The 25,110-nt window shown below is 41.7% G+C and overlaps 1 protein-coding gene across 2 annotated transcripts in view; it reads right to left on the bottom strand.

The window, feature by feature from the left end:
- Positions 1 to 1,231: 1,231 nt before the first annotated feature.
- LHFPL6 (LHFPL tetraspan subfamily member 6) overlaps positions 1,232 to 25,110 on the bottom strand; it is a 250,421-nt gene continuing 226,542 nt past the window's right edge. For both annotated transcript variants that reach the window (XM_043577789.1, XM_043577799.1), the window contains one exon: positions 1,232 to 2,396. In XM_043577789.1, coding sequence (XP_043433724.1) covers positions 2,278 to 2,396 — 119 coding nt within the window. In that variant the 3' untranslated portion in view covers positions 1,232 to 2,277. The remainder of the gene's footprint in view (positions 2,397 to 25,110) is intronic.

Below are 25,110 nucleotides of genomic sequence, written 5' to 3' on the forward strand. Positions count from 1 at the left end.
CACGTAAAAATGACAGTGTCATCATTAAATCTGTCCACGAAATAACCTTAATGAATTCCATAGAGAACTCCCACTTGACAACGGGAGCTAAGAGGTCATAATTCTATTCTGACAGGAAGGTGTGGTTAAGAACATTTGAAAAACACCAGCAATAATGGAAATGATGGGCTCATTGAGGAAGCAAAGTGCAATCTCCTCTCCTCAGGAAACCGCAAAGTGGAGAAGCCCCCGCTCAGTGGACAATGAGACACAATCAGAGGATATTCAGCCCATTATGAATTAAGCATTTGAGAGCAGAATGACTTTTTCCATAGCAACAAAGCCTCAGAAAGTCCAGAATTTTATTGGCCTGATTCTTGCATTGTTCTTCCAAGGCAGCCGGAATCCGCTGGATGATTAAAAGTAACCAGAAGCAAGTGAGACATTCAGACATGCAAGTAAAATTGACAAATATGTATAGAAAGAACAGAAAATATAGTTATAGACAACCGGAATGCTCAGTTCCCCAATTCGAAAAATATACAATTGAGACACTAATTGACACTGAAGTTTTAAGGGTTTGAGGCAATAATTCGGTGTTGCCTAAGAAAATAATATATCCATGATCTAGGATGCAATCTTTACTCCTGAAAGTGTTGGTTCTGTTGTGGGGTGACGAAAAGGTGCATATCCTTCTCTTTAGTCAAGGCTTTATGCTGAGAGCAGACACGTGACCTAATCGTCTCAAATGGCCAAGAACGCTAAAAGGGAGTGGTGTAAAATGGTCCCCGGCACAGAGGTACCAAAGAAACACAGCACCGTGTTGAAGGTGGAGTAGCAGCAAGTCACAGGCTGCTTGTCATGACTCTGACGTCATCCTGGAGCCTGGTGGCCCAGACCTCCCAACCACGGCTTGGCTCTCGTTGCTCTAAACCATAGCCAAATACTGTCCATGTTCTCAAAGTCAATCCAAAATAGACTTGAAAGTCTTCTCTCGTGAGAACTTGGTCGTGATTTAAAGTGTAGTTAGGATTCTAGCTGCAAAAATTTCAGTGGAAGGCAGGAACCCTTAGTCATCTTTAATATGCTGTGGGCCCAGAACAATGCCCGGTTGGGTGATTAGTGAGAGAACGAACGGGAGGCCTTAGAAGGAAAAGGAAAATGTATGGGACTGTTGGAGTTGAAAGGCTATATATAGAAAATTACAGAAGCAAACTCAGTAACTGCATGAACACTCCATGACTCATTTAACTATTGATCAAAGAGAATTTATTCACAGAGTTTTCCAAATACCAACAAAATAGCACTTAAAAATTTTTTTATACAAAATGAATATTGAAATAAACATGGTACAGCACAGTACAATAATGGACAAAAGAAAACAAGATCTAATGACTGGAAAATGTCTCTCATTATGCTCATACCTTCAACTGAATTCTCTCCTACAGTGGATAGGAAGTTGCCCCTTTAGTTCATAAGAATATCATCGCAGAAGCTACTCAGACAAAGAAATCTTGCATATTTTTGAATAATATTGAAATACAAAGGCTTAACTCTAAAGGTCTGTATAAACACTGAAAACAGGTTGAGGGCACAAAGAGGTTATGCAGGATATATAAAATACTGATAGAGTGGCTTATTGGTCCACTTATTAGGTTTCGTGTATGCTTTATAAAGTGATAATACTGCATTTTAAGGGTGTATTAAAAAGAAAACAGAGGAGTAATGCACGACTCAACCTCCCATACAGTCTGTGCAACAATGTGTAGGTTAGGGCGTGGGTGTGTGTGTGGATGTGTATGTCTGTGTGTGCTTTCAGAAGCGCCATGACCTACAGGGAACGTCTGTGGGTTACCCTGCTTCCCAACATAATACTGTTTCTACTAGCCCTTTTGATTCTCTGAGTCCTCATCTTACCAAAAAAAAAAAAAAAAAAAAAAAGAACCCAAAACAAAACAAAAAAAACCCCACCCAAACTCTTGCTTGCATATATAGGTTTGTTCTGTGCGTGTATGTGATCTACATTAATGATACTCTGTGGAATAGAAACACTCAACACCCTGCACTATTTTTAGCCTTTGGTCCATTTTTCTGTGTGATTCCAGGTTCTCCGTTTCTTTTGCAAAGCTTGCACCACCCTTTGACGTCACATAATGTTTATCATTCCACTGGGTTTCGTTTCATAAGCACTGTATGGATGAGAACCACTATTCCACCTTTCGAAGGTAGCTGGACATTTCAGTCTCTCCGGGCCCCTCCGGCCTGTCTTCTCCTCTCTCTGCGCTTGGTGGCTCCGTCTCAGTAGGGGTACTGCTTCTGTTTCTTGCCCGAGAAGCAGGCCAGCCATGTGCACAGCAGCATGGCAGAAGCAGCACCCGCTCCCGTGCAATAGTACGCCCAGCCGATCTCACACTTACCTAGGGACACAGGAGGGGGACAGAAAGCAGGCACAGATCAGGACGGTTTTACAGGAGGCTGTGTTATTTCCCCCAGCCCCTTTGTCCCTGGTGCACTGAAGTAAAACGTGGTACGCTCGCTCCAATGGAATAACAAGGGCTGAAAGGTCTCTCAAGACTCAAGAAAGCCAGAACGGTTGTGTGCGTTTCAGAAAGGCCTCAGGCTCGTGCCTCCTGCTGGCAAAGAAGCCAGAAGCCTGTTCTCTTCCGCCAGTAATACCCACGCTTCTGGCTGAAGGAAAGGAAGAATGACAGCAATCGGGATGGGAGAAAGTATCAGTTCTAACTGAAATCATCCAAACCCCTACGTACAATGAGAAAAGTCAAAATGTGAATACAGTCCGTCTGCAGAGAGGCCGCTCTGAGGAAGGGATCCATTTGAAGGGTGGGTGATGCTGACGTGAATACTGCTGTTTATATAGGACGGACTTGCACTCTACCTTTTGAATTGAAGAACAAAAACTCCCGGATTCTTCTGGGGTCGATACTCATTTTGAAATCAAGATGCCATATAAATGAGAACACGACGGAAAGACTTCAAATGGGCCCTGATCTCTCAGCGTTGGATTGGTACTAACAGTACTAACAGCACACTCACAATACTAAAAGCAGAATTAGGAAAAGAAAGCGGGAGTGGCTGTCTGCATTTCAGAGAGCAGCCTTCAAAGCAAGAAAAGTTATCACGTAGAGAGAAGGCATTACATAATGATAAAGGAGCGAATTTTCCAAGAAGACATAATAATCTGTAATGGGCATGTGCCTAGCAACAGAGCGTCAAATTACATGACACAAAAACGGACAGGTTTCAAGGAGAAATAGGTAAACCCATTATCGTAGTTGGAGACTTCAACACCCCTGTATTGGAAATTGACAGATCCAGCAGGCAGAAAGAATCTGAAAGGACATAGTTGATATCAATCAATGGAATATAATTGACATCTACAGACCACTCTAACCAACAACAGCAGAATACACATTCCTTTTTAAAAAAATTTTTTTTAATGTTTCTTTTTATTTTTGAGAGACAAGAGAGAGACAGCATGAGTGGGAGAGGGGCAGAGAGGGAGAGAGACCCAGAATCTGAAGCAGGCTCCAGGATCTGAGCCATCAGCCCAGAGCCCGACACGGGGCTCAAACTCACGAGCCTTGAGATCATGACCTGAGCCGAAGTCGGACGCTCAACCAACTGAGCCACTCAGGTGCCCCAAATATACATACTTATCAAGGTCCTATGGAAAATTCACTAAGATCCTGTGCCATACTATATACCTTTAAACATTTAAAAGAATAGAAATTGGAGCACCTGGGTAGCTTAGTTGGTTAAGTGTCTGACTTTGGCTCTAGTCATGATCTCACAGTTTGTGAGTTCAAGCCTCGCACTGGGCTCTGCATTGCTGGTGTGGAGCCTGCTTGGGATTCTCACTCTCTCCTCTCTCTGCTCCTCCCCCACTCGTGCTTTCTCTCTCTCTCTCTCTCTCTCTCTCTCTCTCTCAAAATAAATAAATAAACTGAAAAAAAAGATACACATACATTGTCTACTCTTAGACCACAATGGAATTAAACTAGAAATCAATGACAGATCACTGTGGAGATTAAACATCACACTTCCAAATAACACAGGGCCAGAGAAAAAAAATCTCAAAAGAAATTTAAAAATAGTTTGAGATAAATGAAAATGAAAACACAACTTATGAAAATTTATAGAATGCAATGAAAACAGTACTTAGAGGGAAATGTAGAGTATCAAAAGCATATATTAGAGAAGAAGAATGATCTAAAATCAATAATAGAAGTTTCTGCCTTAGGAAACTAGAAAAAGAAGAGCAAATTAAACTCAAAGTAAGCAGAAGAAAATAAATAAAAGTTAGAGCAGAATTCATTAACATTCTATGAGACCATTATTGCCCTAACACCAAAATTGTGCGAAAATTACAAGAAACTACAAATCATGATTTCGCACGGACAGAGATACAAAATTTCTCAACAAAATATTAGCAAATCTAATTCAGCAATGTATGAAAAGAATCATACAACCACCAAGTGTGATTTATCCCAAATATAAAAGGCTGGTTCAGCATTCAACAGTCAATTAATATCATGTATCACATCAAAAAACTAAAAGAAAAAAATCACATGAACATATCAGTAGGTGCAAAAAAAAAATTTAACAAAAATACAACATCCAGTCATGATTAAAAAAAAATTCTCAATACACTAGGAATACAGGGAAACTTTCTCAACTTGTCAAAGAACATCTAAAACATTTATTGCTAATATCATACTTAATGGCGAGAAACATATAGCTTTCTATTTTTAGATTGATTTTCATTAGGCTTGTAAGAAATTCAGAATTTCAAGTGATTGCCATTTCAGTGATCTTGATGAAACTGCTTAGGTATGATTATCGTTAAACTTCAGTAACAAAGTCCAATAATTTATGAATACCTTCAGGGTAAAAGAACGTACAGGCTCCAACGTACTGTGTTGTGCCTTTCCCACAAGGCAAGGATGTCCCTTCTCACCACTCCTTTTCAACATTTCACTAAAGGATCTAGCTATTGCAATAAGGCAGGAAAAGGAAATAAACGGTATACAGATTGGGAAGGAGGAAAAAAAAACTGTCTTTGTAGACGGCACGATTGTCTCTATAGCAAATGTGAAAGAATCCACAAAAATCAACCAACCAACCAACCAACCAACCAAACAAACAAACAAACAAAAAACCACTCCTGGAACTAATAAGGAATTATATCAACGTTGCAGGATACAGGGTTATATGTAAAAGTCAATCACTTCCCATATACCAGCAATGAATAAGTAAAATTTGGAATTTAAAAGATAACACCATTTACATTAGCACGCCCAAAGTAAAATAATTAGGTATAAATCTAATAAAGTATGCACACAATCTATATGAGGAAATCTACAAAATTGATTTGATGAACAAAACCAGAGAACTAAGTAAATGGAGAAATATTCCATGTCCATGAACAGGAAGACTTGACAGTAACAAGATGTCAGTCCTGCCAATTTGGTCTGTAGATTCAATGCAACCCTATTAAAAAATCTCAGAAAGTTATTTTGGGGATATTGACAAACTTATTCTAAAGTTTATATGGAAAGGCAAAAGACTCAGAATAGCCAACATAATATTGAACAAATTTCAAACACGTTTGACACAGTTAGAGGACTGGCACTACTCAACTTTAAGACTTACCATAAATCTCCAGTAATCAAAACAGTGTGGTATTGGTGAAAGAACAGACAAATAGAGCAATGGAACAGAGTAGACAGGTCATAAATAGACTCACATAGATATAATTAACTGATATTTAACAAAGAAGCAGAAGCAATAAAATGAAGCAAAGAGAGTCTTTTTGATAAATGGTGCTGGAATATCTGGACATTCACATGCAAAAAAAAAAAAAAAAAAAGACATGGACCCTACAGCCTTCACAAAAATTAGCTAAAACTAGATAACAGACCTAAATGTAACACATAGAACTACACAACTCCTGGAGCACCTGGGTGGCTCAGTTGGTTAAGCATCTGACTCTTGATTTTGGCTCTCAGGTCATGATCTCACTGTTCCGGAGACCAAGCCCTGCATCAGGCTCTGCGCTGACATCACAGAGCCTGCTTGGGACTCTCTCCCCCTCTCCCTCTGCCCCTCTCTCCCCCTCAAATAAGTAAATAAGCTTTAAAAAGCATCAAACAGCAAGATATCACCTCATACTTACAAGACTAGCCAAAATCTGGAACACTGACACCACCAAAGGCTAGTGAGGATGTGGAACAAGAACTCTCACACATTGGTGTGGGAACACAAAATGGTACAGCCACTTTAGAACACTTAAGAAGACAGTTTGGTGACTTCTTATTAAACGATAAAACTAAACATACTCTCACCGTACAATTCAGCAATCACACTACTTACTATTTACCCAAAGGAACCAAAAATTTACGTCCACTCACAAATCTGCACATGGATGTTTTTAGCAGCTTTATCCATACATGCCAAAACTTTAAAGCAACCAATATGCCCTTCAGAACCAGGACTCAAACTTGGCTTTCATGTTCTAAGAATAAGAAGCCATTCGCCCAAAATATCCTATTTGAATTAATAAAACAGGTTTCTGCATTCATTAATCCTCTCTTCCCCCATATTTTGTTTTACAGCATTCAAGTTATTCTTTTTGTCTGGACAGTATGGAAGGCTTCTATATCTTTCATTGAACAATTGTCTTTTTCTGCTCTAATTTTAATCTTTCTTTTAGCCAGTTTTATGATCTTATCTTCTCCCTTTTCTTTTGTTATCATTTATATATTACATTAGATACAAACACATACACTGAGATACTTAAATTTCAGTCATTGAACACATAAACCATAGATTGAAAACATATCCTTTTTTTACAAGTGAGTCATTTTTATCTTGTTCATTAATAACTTTTCTATTGAAAAATTCAAAGACTGTTAAGTGAAGCATGCAATCTGACTTCATATCTTCATTGAAGTTTACTAGAGGGATAGTTAGCATGTACCCCATTTACGGATAAGAAGCTGAGGTCAGGTGGGGCGCCTGAGTAGCTCAGTCGGTTAAGCGTATGGCTTCAGCTCAAGTCATGATCTCACGGTTCGTGAGTTCGAGCCCTGCGTCGGGCTCCATGCTGACAGTTCAGAGCCTGGAGCCTGCTTAGGATTCTGTGTCTCCCTCTGTCTCTGCCCCTCCAATGCTCACACTCTGTCTCACTCTCTCAAAAATAAATAAACATTAAGAAAAAGATTAAAAAAATAAGAAGCTGAGGTCAATCAAAGCTAAGTGAGTATTGGCTTGTGGTCACCACAAGGCAATAGTAGCAAGATTAAATTGAGGGCCTCCACATCTCAAGCATATACCACCTACGTACACAGACGATAGGCTATGTTCAGTCTTCAATCTATGCGTCATCCTTGATTTCTCTCCCTTTATATATCTAATAAAAGTAACAAGTTAAAAATAGTGAACATGTATTACATGCATGATTACTACTTGCTCCAAGTTATTAGAAGAGCTTTACATGGAGTACATATTAATGCATTTAATCCTCATAAGAACATGATGTGATAGGTACATTCAGATGGGAAAAGTAAAGTCAAGAAAAATGCACTAACCTTCCTGAAGACTCGTCCTTAATGAGTGGCAAGTCCTTTGCCTCTCTCCAAACTTTATCCTCTGTATTACCACTCAAATGCCTGCAGCGTCCCCATACAGTCCTGCCTGTCGCCATTGTTTTCTTGTCTCCTTGCTTCTGCTTATGGTATCACCAACAGCAAAGCAGGCAACTATCTTTTTAAAAATGAATCATGTTGACACTGACTTACTTGAAATTTTCTAAAGGATTGTCAAGCATCCAGTCTCCTTCCAATGGCCTGTGAGACCTTGCATGAGCTGGTATCTGCCTACTTCTCAAAACTCACGACCAACTTCCCTCTGTCTTCCTTCTGGACACACTGGCTGCCTTCTCTGGACCCCATCAGGCTTGTTGCTGGCTTGGTGCTTCACGTTCATTATTCCTTCTACCCAGAAAGTTCTACTTCAGATGATGAGAGAGCTGGCTCCTTCTGAAATGGCATCTCTGTAAAGATATGTCCCACCCCCCACCTGCTTCATCAAAGTCTCTGTTCCTTTACCTCACTTTATTTCCTCTGTAGCACTTCCTATGGTTTGTAAACACCGTGTGTGTGTGTGCATGTGTGTGTGTATGCGTGTGTGTGTGTGTGTGTGTGTGTGTGAGAGAGAGAGAGAGAGAGAGAGAGAGAGAGAGAGTTTAACTTCAGTCTCTTTCACTAGAATAAGAGTTTCAGTTATGGGAGACTTCTGTATATTTTCTTCTCTACTCTATCCCCAAAACAGTGCCTGGCTCGTAATAGTCACTCACTAAGTAAATGTTGAATGAAAGGCAAGGTAAAAGAAAAACAAAGAAAGGAAGCAAAGTAGGCAAACAGCTTAGTCCCTGAAAAACAGAGTAAATCTGGGATTTTATTACAAGAATAACTCTAGTCCTGCTTTGGCACGGAACTTTTGGAGAGACGTTCCCAAACCAACTTTATAGCATTTATAGCCTCATACAGAGTGTGTTAAACTTAACAGGATAATAGATCCTGAAAGATCACATCTCCACCTCGGGGTAGGTCTCACTGGCACAATGAGCTCCGTTAATAATGATATGTAGGATAAGTATTTTTCAAGGGTAGCAGAGTCCCCTTCATGGGCCGAATTTTCTGATAACCATCCATGAATGTGGCTGGGGAATAATCTCCATTTGTAAATCTTGGGAATAATCTTCATTTTGAATTATTCTTCAGCTGGATTAAATAAATCTAGGAGGGAGAATTAATAGGTAGCTAAGAGATGGCAAGTGCTTTAGAACCTTTCAAGAAGTCAGCAAAATTTGTGGGCAATCCATTCAGTCTCGGGCTCATAACATGGAACATAATCCATTGTTCATTAATAAATAGGTATTGACCTACACACAGTTCCATGACCTAACATGAAGAGCAGAGTACATGATTCTTTACTAATTATTGGACAATCATTCCAGAGAAAGTAACCGGTGAGGGCAATTCTTTGAAAATAGTCCATGTGACAGTAGTCATGTGTATTAAATAAAGATGAAAAAGAAGCCTAAAGGATTGACTACTGAGGACCCAGGAGAGAGAGAGTATATATTTTTTTTCTCCAGGGGAGTTAATAGAATAGCAGGGGTTTGAACTTTAGGGGCTCTTCACTGGCAAGGCTGGTAGCAGATGGTGTAGATATTCCGCCCAATGCCTTTATACCCCTTCGCTGGTCCTGGGGTCTCATCCTTAGCTTCTGATTGTGCACTACTCCTAACAGTTTACCCTTGCGACCCTCTTCAGAGGACCCATGAGCCTGATGCCACAGCGCCCCAACTCTCAGAGAGCTTAAGTGCCCCCTGGTGTGGCAAGTGGCCAATGTCTGACTGGCGCAGGAGTATGGAAGCCAGCTTTCTTGCCTCCAGGTGGGACAAATTCTACAGTGGAACGAATGTTCTAGAGTCCCAGTGAGTTGAGGCTGAGGCTGGGACCTCACCTGAAATCGCACTCTTGCCTGGTGTTTACCCCTTCACTATGTTACTTTCCATTCTCTTACTGGTTTCTTCAAATAAGAATCCTCATCTCAGCATCTTCTCTGGGAAACCTGATTTGAGACAAGAGCAAGTGAACAAAATCTTTCTTGCTTTTTTGGTTTCATGGTAAAGGTCTGTGAGGTTTCCGCTGTCAGAGGCTTAACCACCCTACCCACCTAACAACACACCGGAGTCTTGCCATCACCTGAAAGACCCACAGCCAGGATAAAGTCTTTGGCATCACCCATCACCCCACACTACTGTCTTCCGGGGGGCAAATCCAACTCCATGTCTTGCATGTGCATATGTATCATTTCCAGTAATTGTTATGGTTCTGGATCTCTTCTTGTTTGTGTCATAAAACATGTAGTCAGCTCATCAAACCAGCTAACAGATGAAAATACAAAGAGGGCCACCTGGGTGGCTCAGTCATTTGAGCATCTGACTTTTGATTTCAGCTCAGGTCATGATCTCACAGTTTGTGGGATTGAGCCCTGTGTAGAGCTCTGTGCTGGCAGCTTGGAGCCTACTTGGGAATCTCTCTCTCTCTCTCTCTCTCTCTCTCTCTCTCTCTGTCCCTCCCCAACTCTCTCTCTCTCAAAATAAATAAGTAAACATTAAAAAAAAAAAGAAAATAGGAAGGAAACTAAAGTTATTTAAAAAGTGTACCATAGGAAAAAAATGTTTGAGAATGCCATCAGATATTGCCACTAATTACTCATATATATAGATATATGTGTGTAATCTATATATTTTGTGATTTAAATTCAGCAACTGGCTCAGATCCAAAATAAGCAACTAATGTTCAGTGTGATTTGAAAGAAAATATTCTTCTATTTCAGATATGAAGACTTTCATTTACCAAGTAATTTTCAATTACCAAGTAATTCATAAAATACAGAACCATTAAATCAATATGGATTTATTCTGGTAGTTTGGATTATTCAGAAATACAGCCAGCCCATCAAACTACCCTCAAAAGTATATACAAAAGCACACACGCGCGCGCGCGCGCACACACACACACACACACACACACACATTTTTGAGAAGCAGGAAATGGTGGGAATCAATCTGGTAAAATCAAGATGTGTCAATAGGATTTAAGCAAATCTAAAGAAACACTAAGCCATCGAATCCCTGATTCCTTTCTTCCCATTCTTCCTCTTTCCCTGTCTCCCTCAATTCCTTCATCAATTGAACAAATACTTATTAATAATAGTATAGGACTATTATAATAATAGTCTCCTACTCTGACTGAGGGTCACTGGGTGTCGGAGATCTTATTGGAAACAAGGTGGATACAGTCCCTGCTATCAAGGAGCTATTGTCTAGTCAAGGAAGTACTAAACAATAATTACGGAGATAATTATGTAATGATAATTGTGATACGTGCTTTGATGAAAAGAAGTTCAGGATGCTAAGAGAGCATATCACAAGGGAGCTCAATAGAGTGTGGTCAGTGTAGGAGAACCTTAAGTCAGAAATGAAATTTATGCTGAGACCTGGAAGAGGAAGAGCGGGAGCAAGCCAGGTGGAAATGCGGGAGGCCAGGCAAGAGTGTACTTGCACTAGGGGGATGGGAAATGGAGAAATGTAGGCAGACTGAGGTCTTGTTAAAGGATAGTTCAAGAACGAAATGAGTGCCATGTTGGGTGTAAGCAAGAGATGGGGATGGGGGTAACTACTTCCAGAGTTTGAGAGCTTGAAGCCTAAAAACTTCTCCAGAAATTTCATCTGTACCGGTAGATGGAACCGTATGGTGTTCAACATTAACCAGTAAATCTTGAGCACCTATCATATGTGCAACGTTATACAAGCTGAAGACCCAGCAGCGAACAAGATAGAAAGGGTCTTTGGTCTAAGGAGGTTTATGTTCTAGTTAAGACCAATTTCAGGGATCACTCACATCACTTGCATTATTTTGAAGCCATCCCTCGTATATATTACACGTATGTTTCTGAGAAGTTCAGTTGGATGAAATCAACCAGACAGAAGAGGGAATTTTTTCATGGAACATAAATATAAATACAAAACATCCAGAGTTCGGGAGAGTTCTGTGATTTTCCAACAGCACAGTAGACACACTGTACCTTGAACTTCTCCAAAGGAAAAGAAAAAGTAGATTTTTTTCCTCTGTGAGCCTGATTCCATTGTTTAAACCCACATGCTCCATAATAACAAATTAGCACCATGTTTTACAATAGTAAGAGGGAAAAGTCTTTTTGAGTACATTAGGCTATCAGGAAAGTTTATATGTTTTAGACAATATGGTAGTCCATGAGTAGTAACAGGACTAAATGAAACCAGGAAATTCGGGACCATTCTTCCATGGCCTCTCTCTTCCCCTGTCATGCCAATAAAGGCTTGTTATTATAATGCACACAAAGAGCATTTTACTAGAGGGCAAGTTTTGTCTGTGATCCTTTCAGGAAATTAGAGAAGCAAATCTGTTTAAACTTTCCCTTCTGCTCTCTGTGATGCTCCATCAAACAGGACTGTAAGCTTGCTTGGTTGGCAAATTGCTGCTTTCAACAATGGGGAATACTCTTCTTGACAGATAAAATAGAGGTTAATGGGACAGAAAGCAGCAAACCACAGCCACCTGCCAAGTCAATGGAAAAAGATGCTGTGGCGGCACTCCAGGGCGGCCTGGAAGAGGAGACGGGGTAGGAGAGGTGTGGCCGAGTTTTGGGGGGAGGCTCAAGTCAGTTCGTGGTGCAGCCCTTGTTAGTAATAGAGACAGAAGAGAAAGTACAACGAATCCCGCCTCACTACGAGTAACCACGGAATTCCACAGTTCTTTTCGCCTTTTGAGGAAATTGCAGTTTAACCTCTGCTTTTTTTCATAATCGGGCCCATCGACATTTCAGAGCCTACTACGTATCACTGTGTCTGTCTGCTCTACTTTGGTATCTTGGTGCTCAGTAAAACGCCTGGACCACAGCAGACGACTGATCTATGTCCGTGGCATGAATGAGTATCAGACACTGTATCTGTGTTGAGAACAGAAACATGAAATTACTCATTATATTAACAGCTGTCACAGGGACCCTGCTTCTGCCTCTCAAAAACTGAATAAACAAAAAAAAAAAATTGAAAAAAAACTTTTCACCATGTTAAGATACAAATGAAAAGCTTGTGTAGCAAAGAAGTAGATATTTTTGACTTCATCTTTTTTGCTTTATAAATAATGAGGGCTGGAAGGTGGAAGGATCAGTGGAGAGACAAAAGCTTTTGTCCTCTTAAATATCACGCACGCAAGTTTGATAGGCCTTATCTTCCTGAATAAACTCCTTCATGTCTCTTCATATTCACACCACCTTGTCTGCATATGCATTTAGAAAAAACAAGAACAAAAGGAATCTATTTGTTCTTTTGTGAAGTTACTGAACAAAGGTGTCGCTAGTAAAAAAAAGAAACAAGTTTTAAGCCTTTGGCCTAAAACCTACAAAAGCTTTAATTCAAACGTTTAATGGAACAAGTGGTTAAAATGATACCTCCTGTCCTCCTGTGTCTGGAAAGAGAAGAGAATGCCCAAACTTGTCACTGCGTAAAAATGTAGAGATAAGGGCACGCCTGCATGGCTCAGTCGGTCAAGTGTTCGACTTCAGCTTAGGTCACGATCTCACAGTCTGTGAGTTCGAGCCCCGCGTCGGGCTCTGTGCTGACAGCTCAGAGCCCGGAGCCTGCTTCAGATTCTGTGTCTCCCTCTCTCTCTGCCCTTCCCCTTATTTATTTTTGACAGAGAGAGAGAAAGAGCAGGGGAAGGGCAGAGGAGAGAGGGAGACACAGAAACAGAAGCAGGCTCCCGGCTCTGAGCTGTCAGCACAGAGCCCTATGCAGTGGTTGAACTCACGCCCCGCGAGATCATGACCTCAACCAACTGAGCCACCCAGGCGCCCCTTGTGACTTTTCTATAAATCTGAGCTCATTTCAAAATCAAAATTAAACAAATATAAAAATTTAACTGTGTCTACATACATGAATGTATACCTATACCCGCGTATATATAAAAATATAAATTACACACACACACACACACACACACACATATGTAAAATGACTAGGAGACTTTCATGCTTGTAAATACAAAGAGCAAGAACCCAATAAAAACGTGGGTCCTACGGCATGCAAAAATGAGAACTGATGGCGATTTTGATTGTGCAATTTGCCCCACGAACACATGCATTCACCCTCTTCCCCCTGCATTCGCACTCCTTGCTCTGCGGGGCACAGCACTCAGTGGGGTATCTGGGGGGTCCCTGCCCTCAAGTTGCATCCTCTGTCGCACAAAGCCCCCTCCCGTTCCTGCCGACCAAAGCGGACCAGAGCGGACCACAGCCAACGAAGCAAACAGCCTACTAAACCCGCCGAAATAAAGAGGACATTCTGGCATTCGTCATAAAGTAGCGCCAAGCGGTAAGTGAGCGGTGTATGTGTGCGGACGCAGGTGTCCCGGCGAGGAAGGACAGGGGTGCTGGCTCCACCTGCTCCAGGAGGGGCACAGGCAGCAGAGGGACACAGGTCCCCCTTCCTCCACAAAGCGCCTCCAGGCTACTGGTTATGCACAGTCCAGGTGGGAAACAACACTTCCCACGGGAGGAAAGGGGCTTTTCCGGCTGATAATATAGATTTCACACAAGCAAAGCATATGCTCGCTAAGAGAAACCTCCAGGAGTTTTCCGGAGTTTTCCGTGCCATCTAAGCCGTCTCCGGCAACTCCAGCAGGGCAGGAGGGTGCAGGGTCAGGACTACGGTAAGGAATTCAGCCTGAACAGGACAGAGGCTTTTTCACACTTCGAGCCTTGTCAAGGACCATTTCTGTGTCCTTGTGACTTTATCCTTCCTTCACTTCTCCCTCCTTCCACCTAGCACATCACAGCATCACATATTTTAGAGACAAGGGACACTGGAGAAGGATCATCTACAGCAAGGCTTGGCAACCTTTTTCTGAAAAGAGCCAGAGAGTAAATACTTTAGGTCAAAAGCAGCCATAGAGGGGGCACCTGGGGGGCTCAGTCAGTTAAGGGTCTGACTCTTGATTTTGGCTCAGGTCATGATCTCACGGTTTGTGAGTTGGAGCCCCACACTGGGCTCTGCACTGACAGCTTGGGAGCCTGCTTGGGATTCTCTCTGTCTTCCCCTCCCCTGCTCTCTCTTTCTCTCTCTCTCTCTCAAAGTAAATAAACTTAATTAAAAAAAACAGCTGTAGACACTAAGTAAACACATGAGCATGGCTGTGTTTCAATAAAACTTACTGAAAAAACAAACAGGACATACTTGTCACATGACATGCTCACCCTTGATATAGGTCATCTCCTGTATTTCACCAATGACCAAAGTCACCTTCCCAGGTCTCTTGAATGTGTTTTCTTCAGTAGGGAGATTCTTTCTTTTTGTTTATAACTTTGAATTTCCTGGTTGTAATCTAAAGCAGGGTGCTGATGCTGGGTTATTCTTAACCAAAAACCAGTCCTATTTGGTCAATGAGGATGTACACCACATCACTACCTTCCTGTGCTTTTAAAGTTAACTTCCCAACGCCAAAGGAAATAATTATAAAATTGTGTGTGGTCGGGGGGTGGGGGTGGGGATAAACCAACAACCTCTTTTACCAACAAACCAGTGAAACAGGTGTATTTCGTATCAATATAAATAAATCACCAGTGTGTAAACAACTAGGTAAAAAATGAGCAGGCTTAGATGAAGAGACAAAAGGTGGTGGGTCCATATAATGGAATATTATTCAGCCGTAAGAAGGAATGAACTTCTGGCACATGTTAGACAACAAGGATGAACTTTAAAGACATTATGCTAAGTGAAAAAAGCCAGACGCTGGGGCATCTGGGTGGCTCAGTTGGTTAAGCATGCAACTCTTGATCTCAGCTCAGGTCATGTTCTCACGGTTTGTGGGTTTGTGCCCCGTGTCGGTCTGTGCACCGACAGCACGGAATCTGCTTGGGATTCTCACTCTTTCCCTCTCTCTGCCCCTCCCCTGCTTGTGCTCTCTCTCTTTCTCAAAACAAATACATAAACATTAAAAACACGTTTAAAAAGGCCAGACACAAAAGGACAAACAAATATTGTAGGAGTCCACGTGTATGAGGTGCTTTGAATAGGGAAATTCATAGAGACAGAAAGTAAAATAGTGGTTACTAGGGTCTGGCAGAAGAAGATGATGGAGAGTTATTGTTTACTGGCTACAGATGCTGTTTAGGATGATGAAAACGTTAGAAAATGGTTAGTGATGATGGTTGCACCACACTGTGAATTTACTTAATGCCGTTGAATTGCACACTTAGAAATGGTTAAAATGATACAGTTTTATGTTACATACATTTTGTCACAATAACAAAACGAGAGCAGTGTTATGTGGGGGTAGAGAAGCAGGTAGAGATGGTGCAATCAGAGAAACTGATCCTGAAAGAGCTAAGAAACACACGTTCCAGTATTTTGGTGGGTGTGGCCGCCCAGGTGCCATGCTTCACTTCCTCTCACACTTCACTTCCTCTCTCAGTGGTGTTCCTGACCCTGCCACACCAAACCTGCTCATTGCTCGTCCTTCCAATCAGATCCACTCAGGGGACTTTCTCTTAAAGTCTGGGCTGCCTCAAGGTCCTGCACCATCCCCTCCTGAATTCCACTAAGAGCCACATAACCATGGAACAGGTTGCTAAGCTGTTTTGCCTACACAGCATTCCCATGACACAAAGCAATGGCAAAAGAAAACTACCCTGGTGCTTCCAGAAGCATAAGCAAATCCCAGTTCGAGTGTCAGAAAAGTAGAGTGAGTGCATCTGAATCCTTATGATCACACCAATCCGATGGGCCTCTGTTCTGTGGCCCAGGGAATCACTTCACTAATGTACACATTTGCGCCATTTACACGGAAAAGATGGTTTTCCCTTTGTCCTGTCTGGCCAGCTTGTTGTTATGAATCCCTGCCCCTTAGCACCGAATTCATCCTGAAAGTTTCACTAGAGATAACGCCACTGGGAAGGTGATAAGGCACACACATTGGCTCTATATACACAACGTATGCTGGTGGCCTTTGTGTTCACGCTGTGAACCGACCCAGAATCCGGTCTCCGAGTGGGGAAGGCTGAGACGACCAGCGGGGCTTTCTTCAGCGTATGGTGGCAGATTATCCTCTAGCTGTCTGTCATTGCTGTTTATAAAGGCTGGAATGACCTCAGATTCTGCTCCTCTGACTCATGAATGGCCCCAAAAGAGAGTGTGAAGGTACCTAGGCTGTCTCTAATTGCCTGTCCTCCGTGAAGCCCGCGGCTGCAGCCAATTTTCCAGGAAACCTACGTGAAGACGTACTGCACTCCGTCCTGATGGCATTTTATCAGCCCTCTTCCCTTTGTCTGTCATGCTTCCATCAGCCACCAAGCAGCCTCTGAATATATTCTCGGTGTCCGGTCCTCCGTTTACGAGGTTTTCCTGGACGATCCCTCCTTGTGCGTAAGGTGGCTGCTGCAGACGAGCCTAATCTAATTTGGTCAAGCACAACCTTGAGACCCTCCGGTAAATTACAGTCACTGCTGCAAAAGTGTGAGGGACAGTATCGGGGAGCCACTCTCCCACAACCTCATTTCCGAGTTATGATGAAAGCAAGCCTCAGACCTGCTTGCTACACAGACAGACGCTTATTAAACAAACAGCAATCAAGGCACAAACCAGGTCATCGACCTGTCCTGGGAGCTAGTTAAATCTTAGCTCTCTATCCTTTAAGTGTTTGCAAACACCACTTTGCATGAAGGAGCCACTGGAGCAACGTTCCAGGGCAGGACTCTGGTCCCTTTGGCCACAAACAACCAAAAGTTCTCCGAAAAAAGACTGGAAATTGAGCTTTTTAGGGATGATCCAGCCTTGGCTGCCATTCCTGAGGGCATTATATGCATAGCGGGCATGTTTCAGTGAACCTGTACCAGTTGCCAGAAATACTAAAATATGTACCTCTCTGTACTGGTGGGTGAACAGCCACTTCTCCAAGTTCCCCAAGTGTCCCATTGTCCCTTCCCTGCCTGGGAACCCTAGAGAATCCTAGCCTCATGTCCCAGAAACCAAAGAGCTAGGGCCTGGCACAGCAGGACCCCTGGGGAGCCTGCGCCAGTGCTGTGGCCAAGATTTTAGTGTGGATTGGTCAGGGCCCACGGAAAATCCGTTGTTTGAGAGTTTGAGTATCACAGGGACTTAGAATAATGGCTAAAGGCAGGGTGGATGTTTCCATCCCTTCAAGCAAGGATAAGGAGTGCCTTTAACTCTTGGAGCTAATCCACAGTCTCACTGAGAATAATCCATGTCTAACATTCATCATGCTAATTAATAAGATATTAATTCCACCAATAAAAATCCACTTCTGACAGGGCTGTGCGAATAGTAAAGCTGCCGGTGTTGGTTGGGATACAGATAACAGAACACTCGTGCCAGCAGCCTTGAGTATCTGTTCTGGAAGATGCACCTGGGTTGTGACTGTCCCTAACTGACAGACACATCTCTCCTTATCCTGAAGTATTTTCATATGAATTACAGGCATTATAACAGTGGTGTCAAGGAGGTGAGGAATCTGAGATTTTACTGTGCTTGCGAGCTGACACATTAAACTGCCACCATTTCACAGAAGCTGGAGGAGACAAGAGACTCCCACATCAGAGATGTGGAGATGTATTATTCACAGACAGCAAGCAGCATGAGCTTCACATTTGCATCCACCCCCTTGCCTCCCACAACCTCACAGGGGCTGATGCGGCAAAGTCAGTGAGTTTGGGTCACAGTTGAGGAAGCCCATGTTTAGAGAACCCCAACTTTTTATAATAGGCTGTAAACAAATCCGCCCAAACTTCACACCAGAGGGAGACATTATCTTTATTATACTAGACAATAAACAAACCTGCCGTCTGCTCCGGCAGGATTCAAGACCTATCTGTTCATTATACAAACATCTTTGACAAGACAGTTCAGAACCAAGAGCTCTGGGGACATGCTAAATAATTGCCTTCTGATAACAGCATGAAAGGAACTGGCCAGAAGTCCGAGTGGAAACATACTCAATTCACCAGGATGGCTGAGCACTCATTTTCACAGACACGATTTCAAAGTAGAATTAGCAGGAGTATGAGGGAATCCTCTGGGGGTAGAGGAAATGTTCGATATTTTTATTTTGGTGGTGGTTACGTGATTTTACAAACTTGTCAAAATCCTTCGAATTGTACTCTTAACATGCGTAAATTTTGCCGTATGGAAATTATATCCCAATAAAGCCGACTTTTTAAAAAAGCAAACACAAACGAAATACAAAAAACAAACAAAAAAAACCCAACCGAACAAAAAAACCCAAAGTAGTATTGGTATATGGGAATATCTATTTGCAGTAATGCTTAGCGTAAGTATGATGTTTTCCCCTACAACATCCCCGTGACAAACACTCATAGATAATGAAATCAAGTCAAAAGGGTTCAGTAGCTCTCCAAGCTCCTGGGCAGGGGTCGGGGGAGGGCTTTTGAGAATCGTTGGCAGATAAAGTCTAGAGGTCAAGTTTCTCAGCTTCCTAATATCAGACTTCCAAATGTGGTCGACCAAAGGTTCTAAGTCTCCAGATGTCAGGAACCCATTTGAATACTATATAAAAGTTAGAATAAACTCTCCAGAAAACAGCATATACACACAGGCATATGAAATTTACACACAATTTCAGGGGGGGGTCACAAATCTCTGAAGCTTATTCATGGACTTTGGACCCCTGAATTATCTGGAGACATCACTCCTTGGAACTAGGGCTCCTGGAACACTGGACTCACTTGCCATTGTCATCAAAACAGCCAGTTGCCAAGCCAAAGTAGCTTACAATCCAGACATCACATCACTGACGTCCTCAGCTACCCAAAATATGACCCCAAATCAGGAGGCAAGAAAAAAAACCTAGAAAACACTGTCCAGAGCATACAAAAATCAGTATTTCAAAGACACATAGTGCACGGAAACAGAGCTGAACTGTGTTCCTTTAAACCATGATTTTAAGAGGATGCATGACGATTAGATGAGAAAGGACACAAATTAGAAATGAGGGAATCAGGACAGAAAGGCGTAAGTAATAACTGCAATGAATAACTGCCAACAGTGTGACATAAAACTGTTGCAAAGCAACAACAAAACCTCCGAAAGAACTCAAAAAATTTTTCAGTCTTGGCTATTTAGAGAAAAGGCAAATCACTCTTAAACAAATGTCCATGACTCCTACGAACCTTTCCTTATGAGTCACATGAGAACATAACTGCGAATGAGGTTATTTTTTACAGGCTTGCTTATGTTTTTTATATGTTTCATATATTCTGGCAGAAGGATGGATTCTGGCTATAATACATCTACATCCTCAAACCATTTCAACATGATTAAAATAGGAAATGTGTTGGCCTTTAAGGCAGAAAGGCGGGACTAATATTTACCGTAGGTTTTCCACGTTCAAAGCACCTTCCACTTTTGCCACATTTAATCCTTTTCACAGGCCTCTGAAGTGGGGGTTGTCATTCAGTTTGAGAGACCAAAGAACTGAAATTCTGAGAGGCCAAATAACTTGCCCAGAATCAAACAGCTCTAAGGGAGTGAAGCTGGGATGGAAGCCAGTCCTCGCTTTTTTTCCATTAACTATTCCTTTAAACGGAAAATTCATTTATCTGGAAAAATCCATTCATATGAAATTTTCTGAAAAGATCTCATAAATGAATTTTTTCTCTACAAATCTTCTCTATTAATTCGTTTTGTCAACATTCTACCAGGTTAAAAATCAGATCAGCCTTGGGGCACCTGGGTGGCTCAGTCACGTGTCCATAGCTTGATTGTGGTTCGGGTCATGATCTCACAGTTGGTGAGATAGAGCCCCACGTTGGGCTCTGTGCTGACAGTATGGGGCCTGCTTGGAATTCTCTCTCTGCTCCTCCCCTGCTTGTGCTGTCTCTCTCCCTCTCAAAATAAATAAAGAAACCAAAAAAAAAAAAAAAAAAAGAAGTCATATCAGCCTCCTGATTATTTTCTTATATTTTTGGTTTTATTCTAAAACACACTTGCTATGTTATTAATCAATAATGTTTACAAACGGCCCTTTCTTAACGGAGACCTGCTTGCTAAGGGGGAAAAGTGGCTACTTTCTCTCTTCTGTTAGGAAACAAAGGCAAAAATACACAGTAAGGTCACAAAACATCTGAGTTCTCAACTCTGGGGCAGAAATATTTCTCCTGAGATTAAGAATCTTACTATCAAGATCTGAAAGAACTTTTCTCTAATGTTTGTGTAGACAAATCTCCCAGCAACTGGAAGGTTCACTGGCAGGTCTTTCCTCAGTGTTACTATTTAATAAGAGAGTGTTCTAAGATAAATCTGTGATAAATCTCTCAACTATAATCTCCTTGAGGGCAGGGAGCAAGGAGAGGACTTCTCAAGGGGCTGCACGAATTACATCATCCAAAGCGGTAGCTTGGGATGGTAGGAGGGGATAGATTCGTCTCCCTAATTAGCAGATTATTTCCCAAATCCTTAACTACCAGGAAATTTCAATAAAATCTACAGATTTATTTAAGATGATGTTCACATAGCCGATTTATCTTAATTGCCCTTTCTTTCTTAGGGACATCAATGATAGAATCAGTTGAACAAAGTTCATTCCTGAGAGAGGACCTAAAACATCAGAAACAGTTAAATTTAAAATCAGTGCTTTTCTACCCCTAGATTAATAGTTAGTGGAACATACTAAGAAAATAGTTAAGAGCACCTCACACAAAAGAATAATTAGAAAAGCCAGTTGAATTTCCTGAAGTTCCTTAAGTATACTATATCTAAAATGGCAGGAAACTGAGGTGTATCTATTTTCTTATGTTTACTTATTTATTTTGAGAGAGAGAGAGAGAGAGAGAGAGAGAGAGAACGCACACACACGAGCAGGGGAGGTACAGAGAGAGAGAGGGAGAGTGAGAATCCCAAGCAGACTCTGCATTGTCACCACTGAGCCTGATGCAGGGCTCGATCACAGGAATGGTGAGATCATGATCTGAGCTGAAATCAAGAGTTGGACATGTAACCAACTGAGCCACATAGACACCCCATATTTTTTGTTTTTATAATGGGGATAACACTGAAAAAACTTAAGAAAAATCTTTAAAAGAGAGATTAGCCTATTCTTCTCAATAGTGTGGTGGCCATATCTTATGAAATATTGTGTCTCACAGGTTTTTAAAGAGAATTACCTTTTTCTACAATCACTGAATTCCACTGGTGCAAACCACTGTAAGTCACTGAATTAAGTTTTAAAAAGGCTTAATACAAGATTGGGAATAATCCTTCTCCGTAATAACCAAACCAAAAAGGACTCTAGGAAGGAAAGAATTTAGAGCTCTTTCTTTTTCACCTATTGGGGCATTTCATTCTTTAAACGATGACCCTTAACTTGATTTTTCTCTGGGAGATGGTTCAGCCATATTCCTTTAGAGAGTAATGCCATAATTCTCCCCGGGTTATCAATGGCCAAGTATATACAGACACATGATGGCAACTTCCCTTTTAGAGGTCAAAAATTAGCAGTAGGGTTCCTTCCTTCCCTCTCATCCTCTTTCCTTTCCCTCCATGTCTCTTTATTCTCTCTTCCCCTCCATCATTCTTCCCTCTTTCCCTCCCTTCGTTTAACCATTTCGTAGGTGGCAGATATGTGTCATGCACAAGGATCATGTTTATCTTAATTCATAATTTCATCCTAAGTCTGTGGCACAATTTTTTGATGCCAAGAACGTGCTTAATAAATATTTGTTGAATAAATAAATCTGCAGAATACCGCTCTAGGCCAAACCCTGAACTAGACGCTGAAGTTGAAAAATTCCTGTCCCATTGGTTCATCTGGAACCTACAAAGATGCACTTAGGGAAGCAGACAGAATTGGATCCATGATTATAGAGAATGGGGTACTTTTTGCTAAAGCAGTACTAGAGGCATTTACTAAGCGATAACTTAAAACGGGTATGTGCATGGGTTGCCATTACTGTCATAGTCCCACTGGGATTCATGGCCCTGAAGTGAATTGGTTCTTCTCCTCTCATTCTAGAATGAATGCAGAAAACCCTTCTTGTCATGAAAAGAGAACCATAAGAAGGCTGAGTGACCGGCCAACTTGGCTGCATTTCCTTCAGAGTTGCCTGGGCGCTGCCCCATCACTTCATCACTGGCTACACAGACCTTCCTCTGCCCGTGGCACTTGACCAGCATCATCTAGAGTCACATTCTAGAGGGTTCCTGTGAGTAACCCTGGGCCTACCCAGTTTGGGTCTTGGGTTAGCTCCTAGCGGCTGCTTGGTCTTTCTGCCATCCTCCTGTGCTAGCATGCTATTTGAGGGAATACAGGCTCCTCCTGGAGCTTCTAAATGACTTCTAGCAACTTGGACAAATTTTCTCTTTTTGTTCTCATTTTGTCCCACTGACTATAACTTGCAAATTATTTTTTCTCAAGTGTGATTAGGTTTGAAGGGAGAAAAACAGAAGTCAGGAGTGAAAGAGATGTGCCCAAAGAGATGTGACGTGGTTATTGTTCAGATTCGATGAGAAGAGATTTCTTCCCTGGTCTGAAAATTGGGAAGAAACACACTCTCATCTTTTTCACACTGACAGGCTCTGAGTTCTCAGTAGTTCTTGAGAATCCAAGAGCATAATTTCAAGAACAGGAAACATGATGGCTTCTTAATGAAATTAAATAGCAAAATGAAAGCAATGATTACTCAAATTTACTTGGCAAATTAGCAAGACAAATTAATTGAAACACTACTTTTGATCATAAGGATATAATTAGAAAAGTCTGGTGGATGAAAATATCTCCGAGGCATGAATTAAATCAATTGGACAACCTAATTAGAGAGACCTTATGCTTAACGTGTAAATCCCAACTTACTGTTATAAAATGTAAAAGAAAGAAAAAAAGATTAATCAACCAATATTCATTAAAAATGGTCCTGTGCAAATAACATGAATAACAGCAAACATCTACTGTATTTTTATTATGTGAAGATACTGTTACCTTACATATTATTCTTATCACTTATACTGTTTTCTTCTCTTAAAAAGTAATACATAAATTCACCATTGTTGACACTTACACAGCATGAGCCGCTACTGACCCTTAAGATTAAGGACATGGACTTAATCCATGGACTTCCATGGACTTCGTGATGGAAGGAGAGCAGGGCACCAAGTCCAACCACAGCAAAAAGACAGACTGAGATGCCTTTTCCGTTCGTAGCCTCATCTTCCGCTTACAGATGCCACTACGTCTCAGTAAAATCTGGTTCTGTAAAACTCTGACCCCATCCACGCTCGGCCACAAGAAGCCATTTGGTACACGGTAACCCCTGACTTCTCTTATTCTTTCAAGTTGGCCCAATCAGACTGAGAAGAGGGACTTTTATTCCATTGCTGGGACTGGGGAGAGACTCCCCCTCTCTTCTATGACACGAACAGGCTACAAGTGCCAAATGTCATCGTCGATGAGAAGAAGAGAGCCAGCCTCAAGATGGAGGAGAAGAACCCACACGCGGCAGGTCTCCGGTTTGGGAAAAACCTGGGCCCTGGACAACATCTTGGGCCCTGGACAACATCTTTGAGCCCCTGGATCAGTCAAGTCTGCAGCTCACCTTAGCTCTGGCCTTGCTGTAATAAGAGATGGTAAATATTTTCTTTGTGTAAGCCAGCTGGAATCAGCTCTCTGTAACCTAAAGCTAAAGCCCCCTAGTGTATATAAAACAAAGTGGATATTAAACTAAATTCTAGCAAAGTACAAAAAACTAATTTTCTCTCTCTACAGAGGACAAACTGAAGGTTGTCCCAGAGGGAAACGGGGTAGGGAGATGGGCAAAACAAGTAAAGGGGAGGGGGAGATACAGGCTTCCAGTGGTGGAATGAACAAGACACGGGAATTAAAGGCACAGTGCGGGGAATATAGTCAAGGACTAACAGTATTGTGTAGTGGCAGATGATGACTGCACTTGTGGTGAGCATAGCGTGACGAACAGAGATGTTGGATCACGGTGCTGTACATGCAAAACGAATGTAACATTGTGTGTCAGCTATACTCAAATAAAAAATTTTTAAAAATATAATTTTCTTTATAAATCGGGTGATTTTGTTTCAAAGTATGGCTGCTGACCCCCTGCACCTGAATCACCCGAGATACTTGTTTAAAACACAAATGAGAGGGTCACCTGGGCGGCTCGGTCGGTTGAGCGTCCGACTTCAGCTCAGGTCGTGATCTCACGGGTTGTGAGTTCGAGTCCCGCGTCAGGCTCTGTGCTGACAGCTTGGAGCCTGCTTCAGATTCTTTGTCTCCTTGCCTCTCTGCCCCTCCCCCAGTTGCACTCTCTCTCTCTCTCTCTCTTTCTCTCAAAAATAAACACTTAAAAAATTTGTTTTAATAAAAAATAAATAAAACAAATGAGAGAAACAAGTCGGCCTCTGATTCTAATGCTCCTAAAGGGTGAAAGCTACTGTCAAGGCAAGCTGTACAATTTTAG

Source organism: Prionailurus bengalensis, chromosome A1 (genome assembly GCF_016509475.1).
Source record: "Prionailurus bengalensis isolate Pbe53 chromosome A1, Fcat_Pben_1.1_paternal_pri, whole genome shotgun sequence".
NCBI lineage: Eukaryota > Metazoa > Chordata > Mammalia > Carnivora > Felidae > Prionailurus > Prionailurus bengalensis.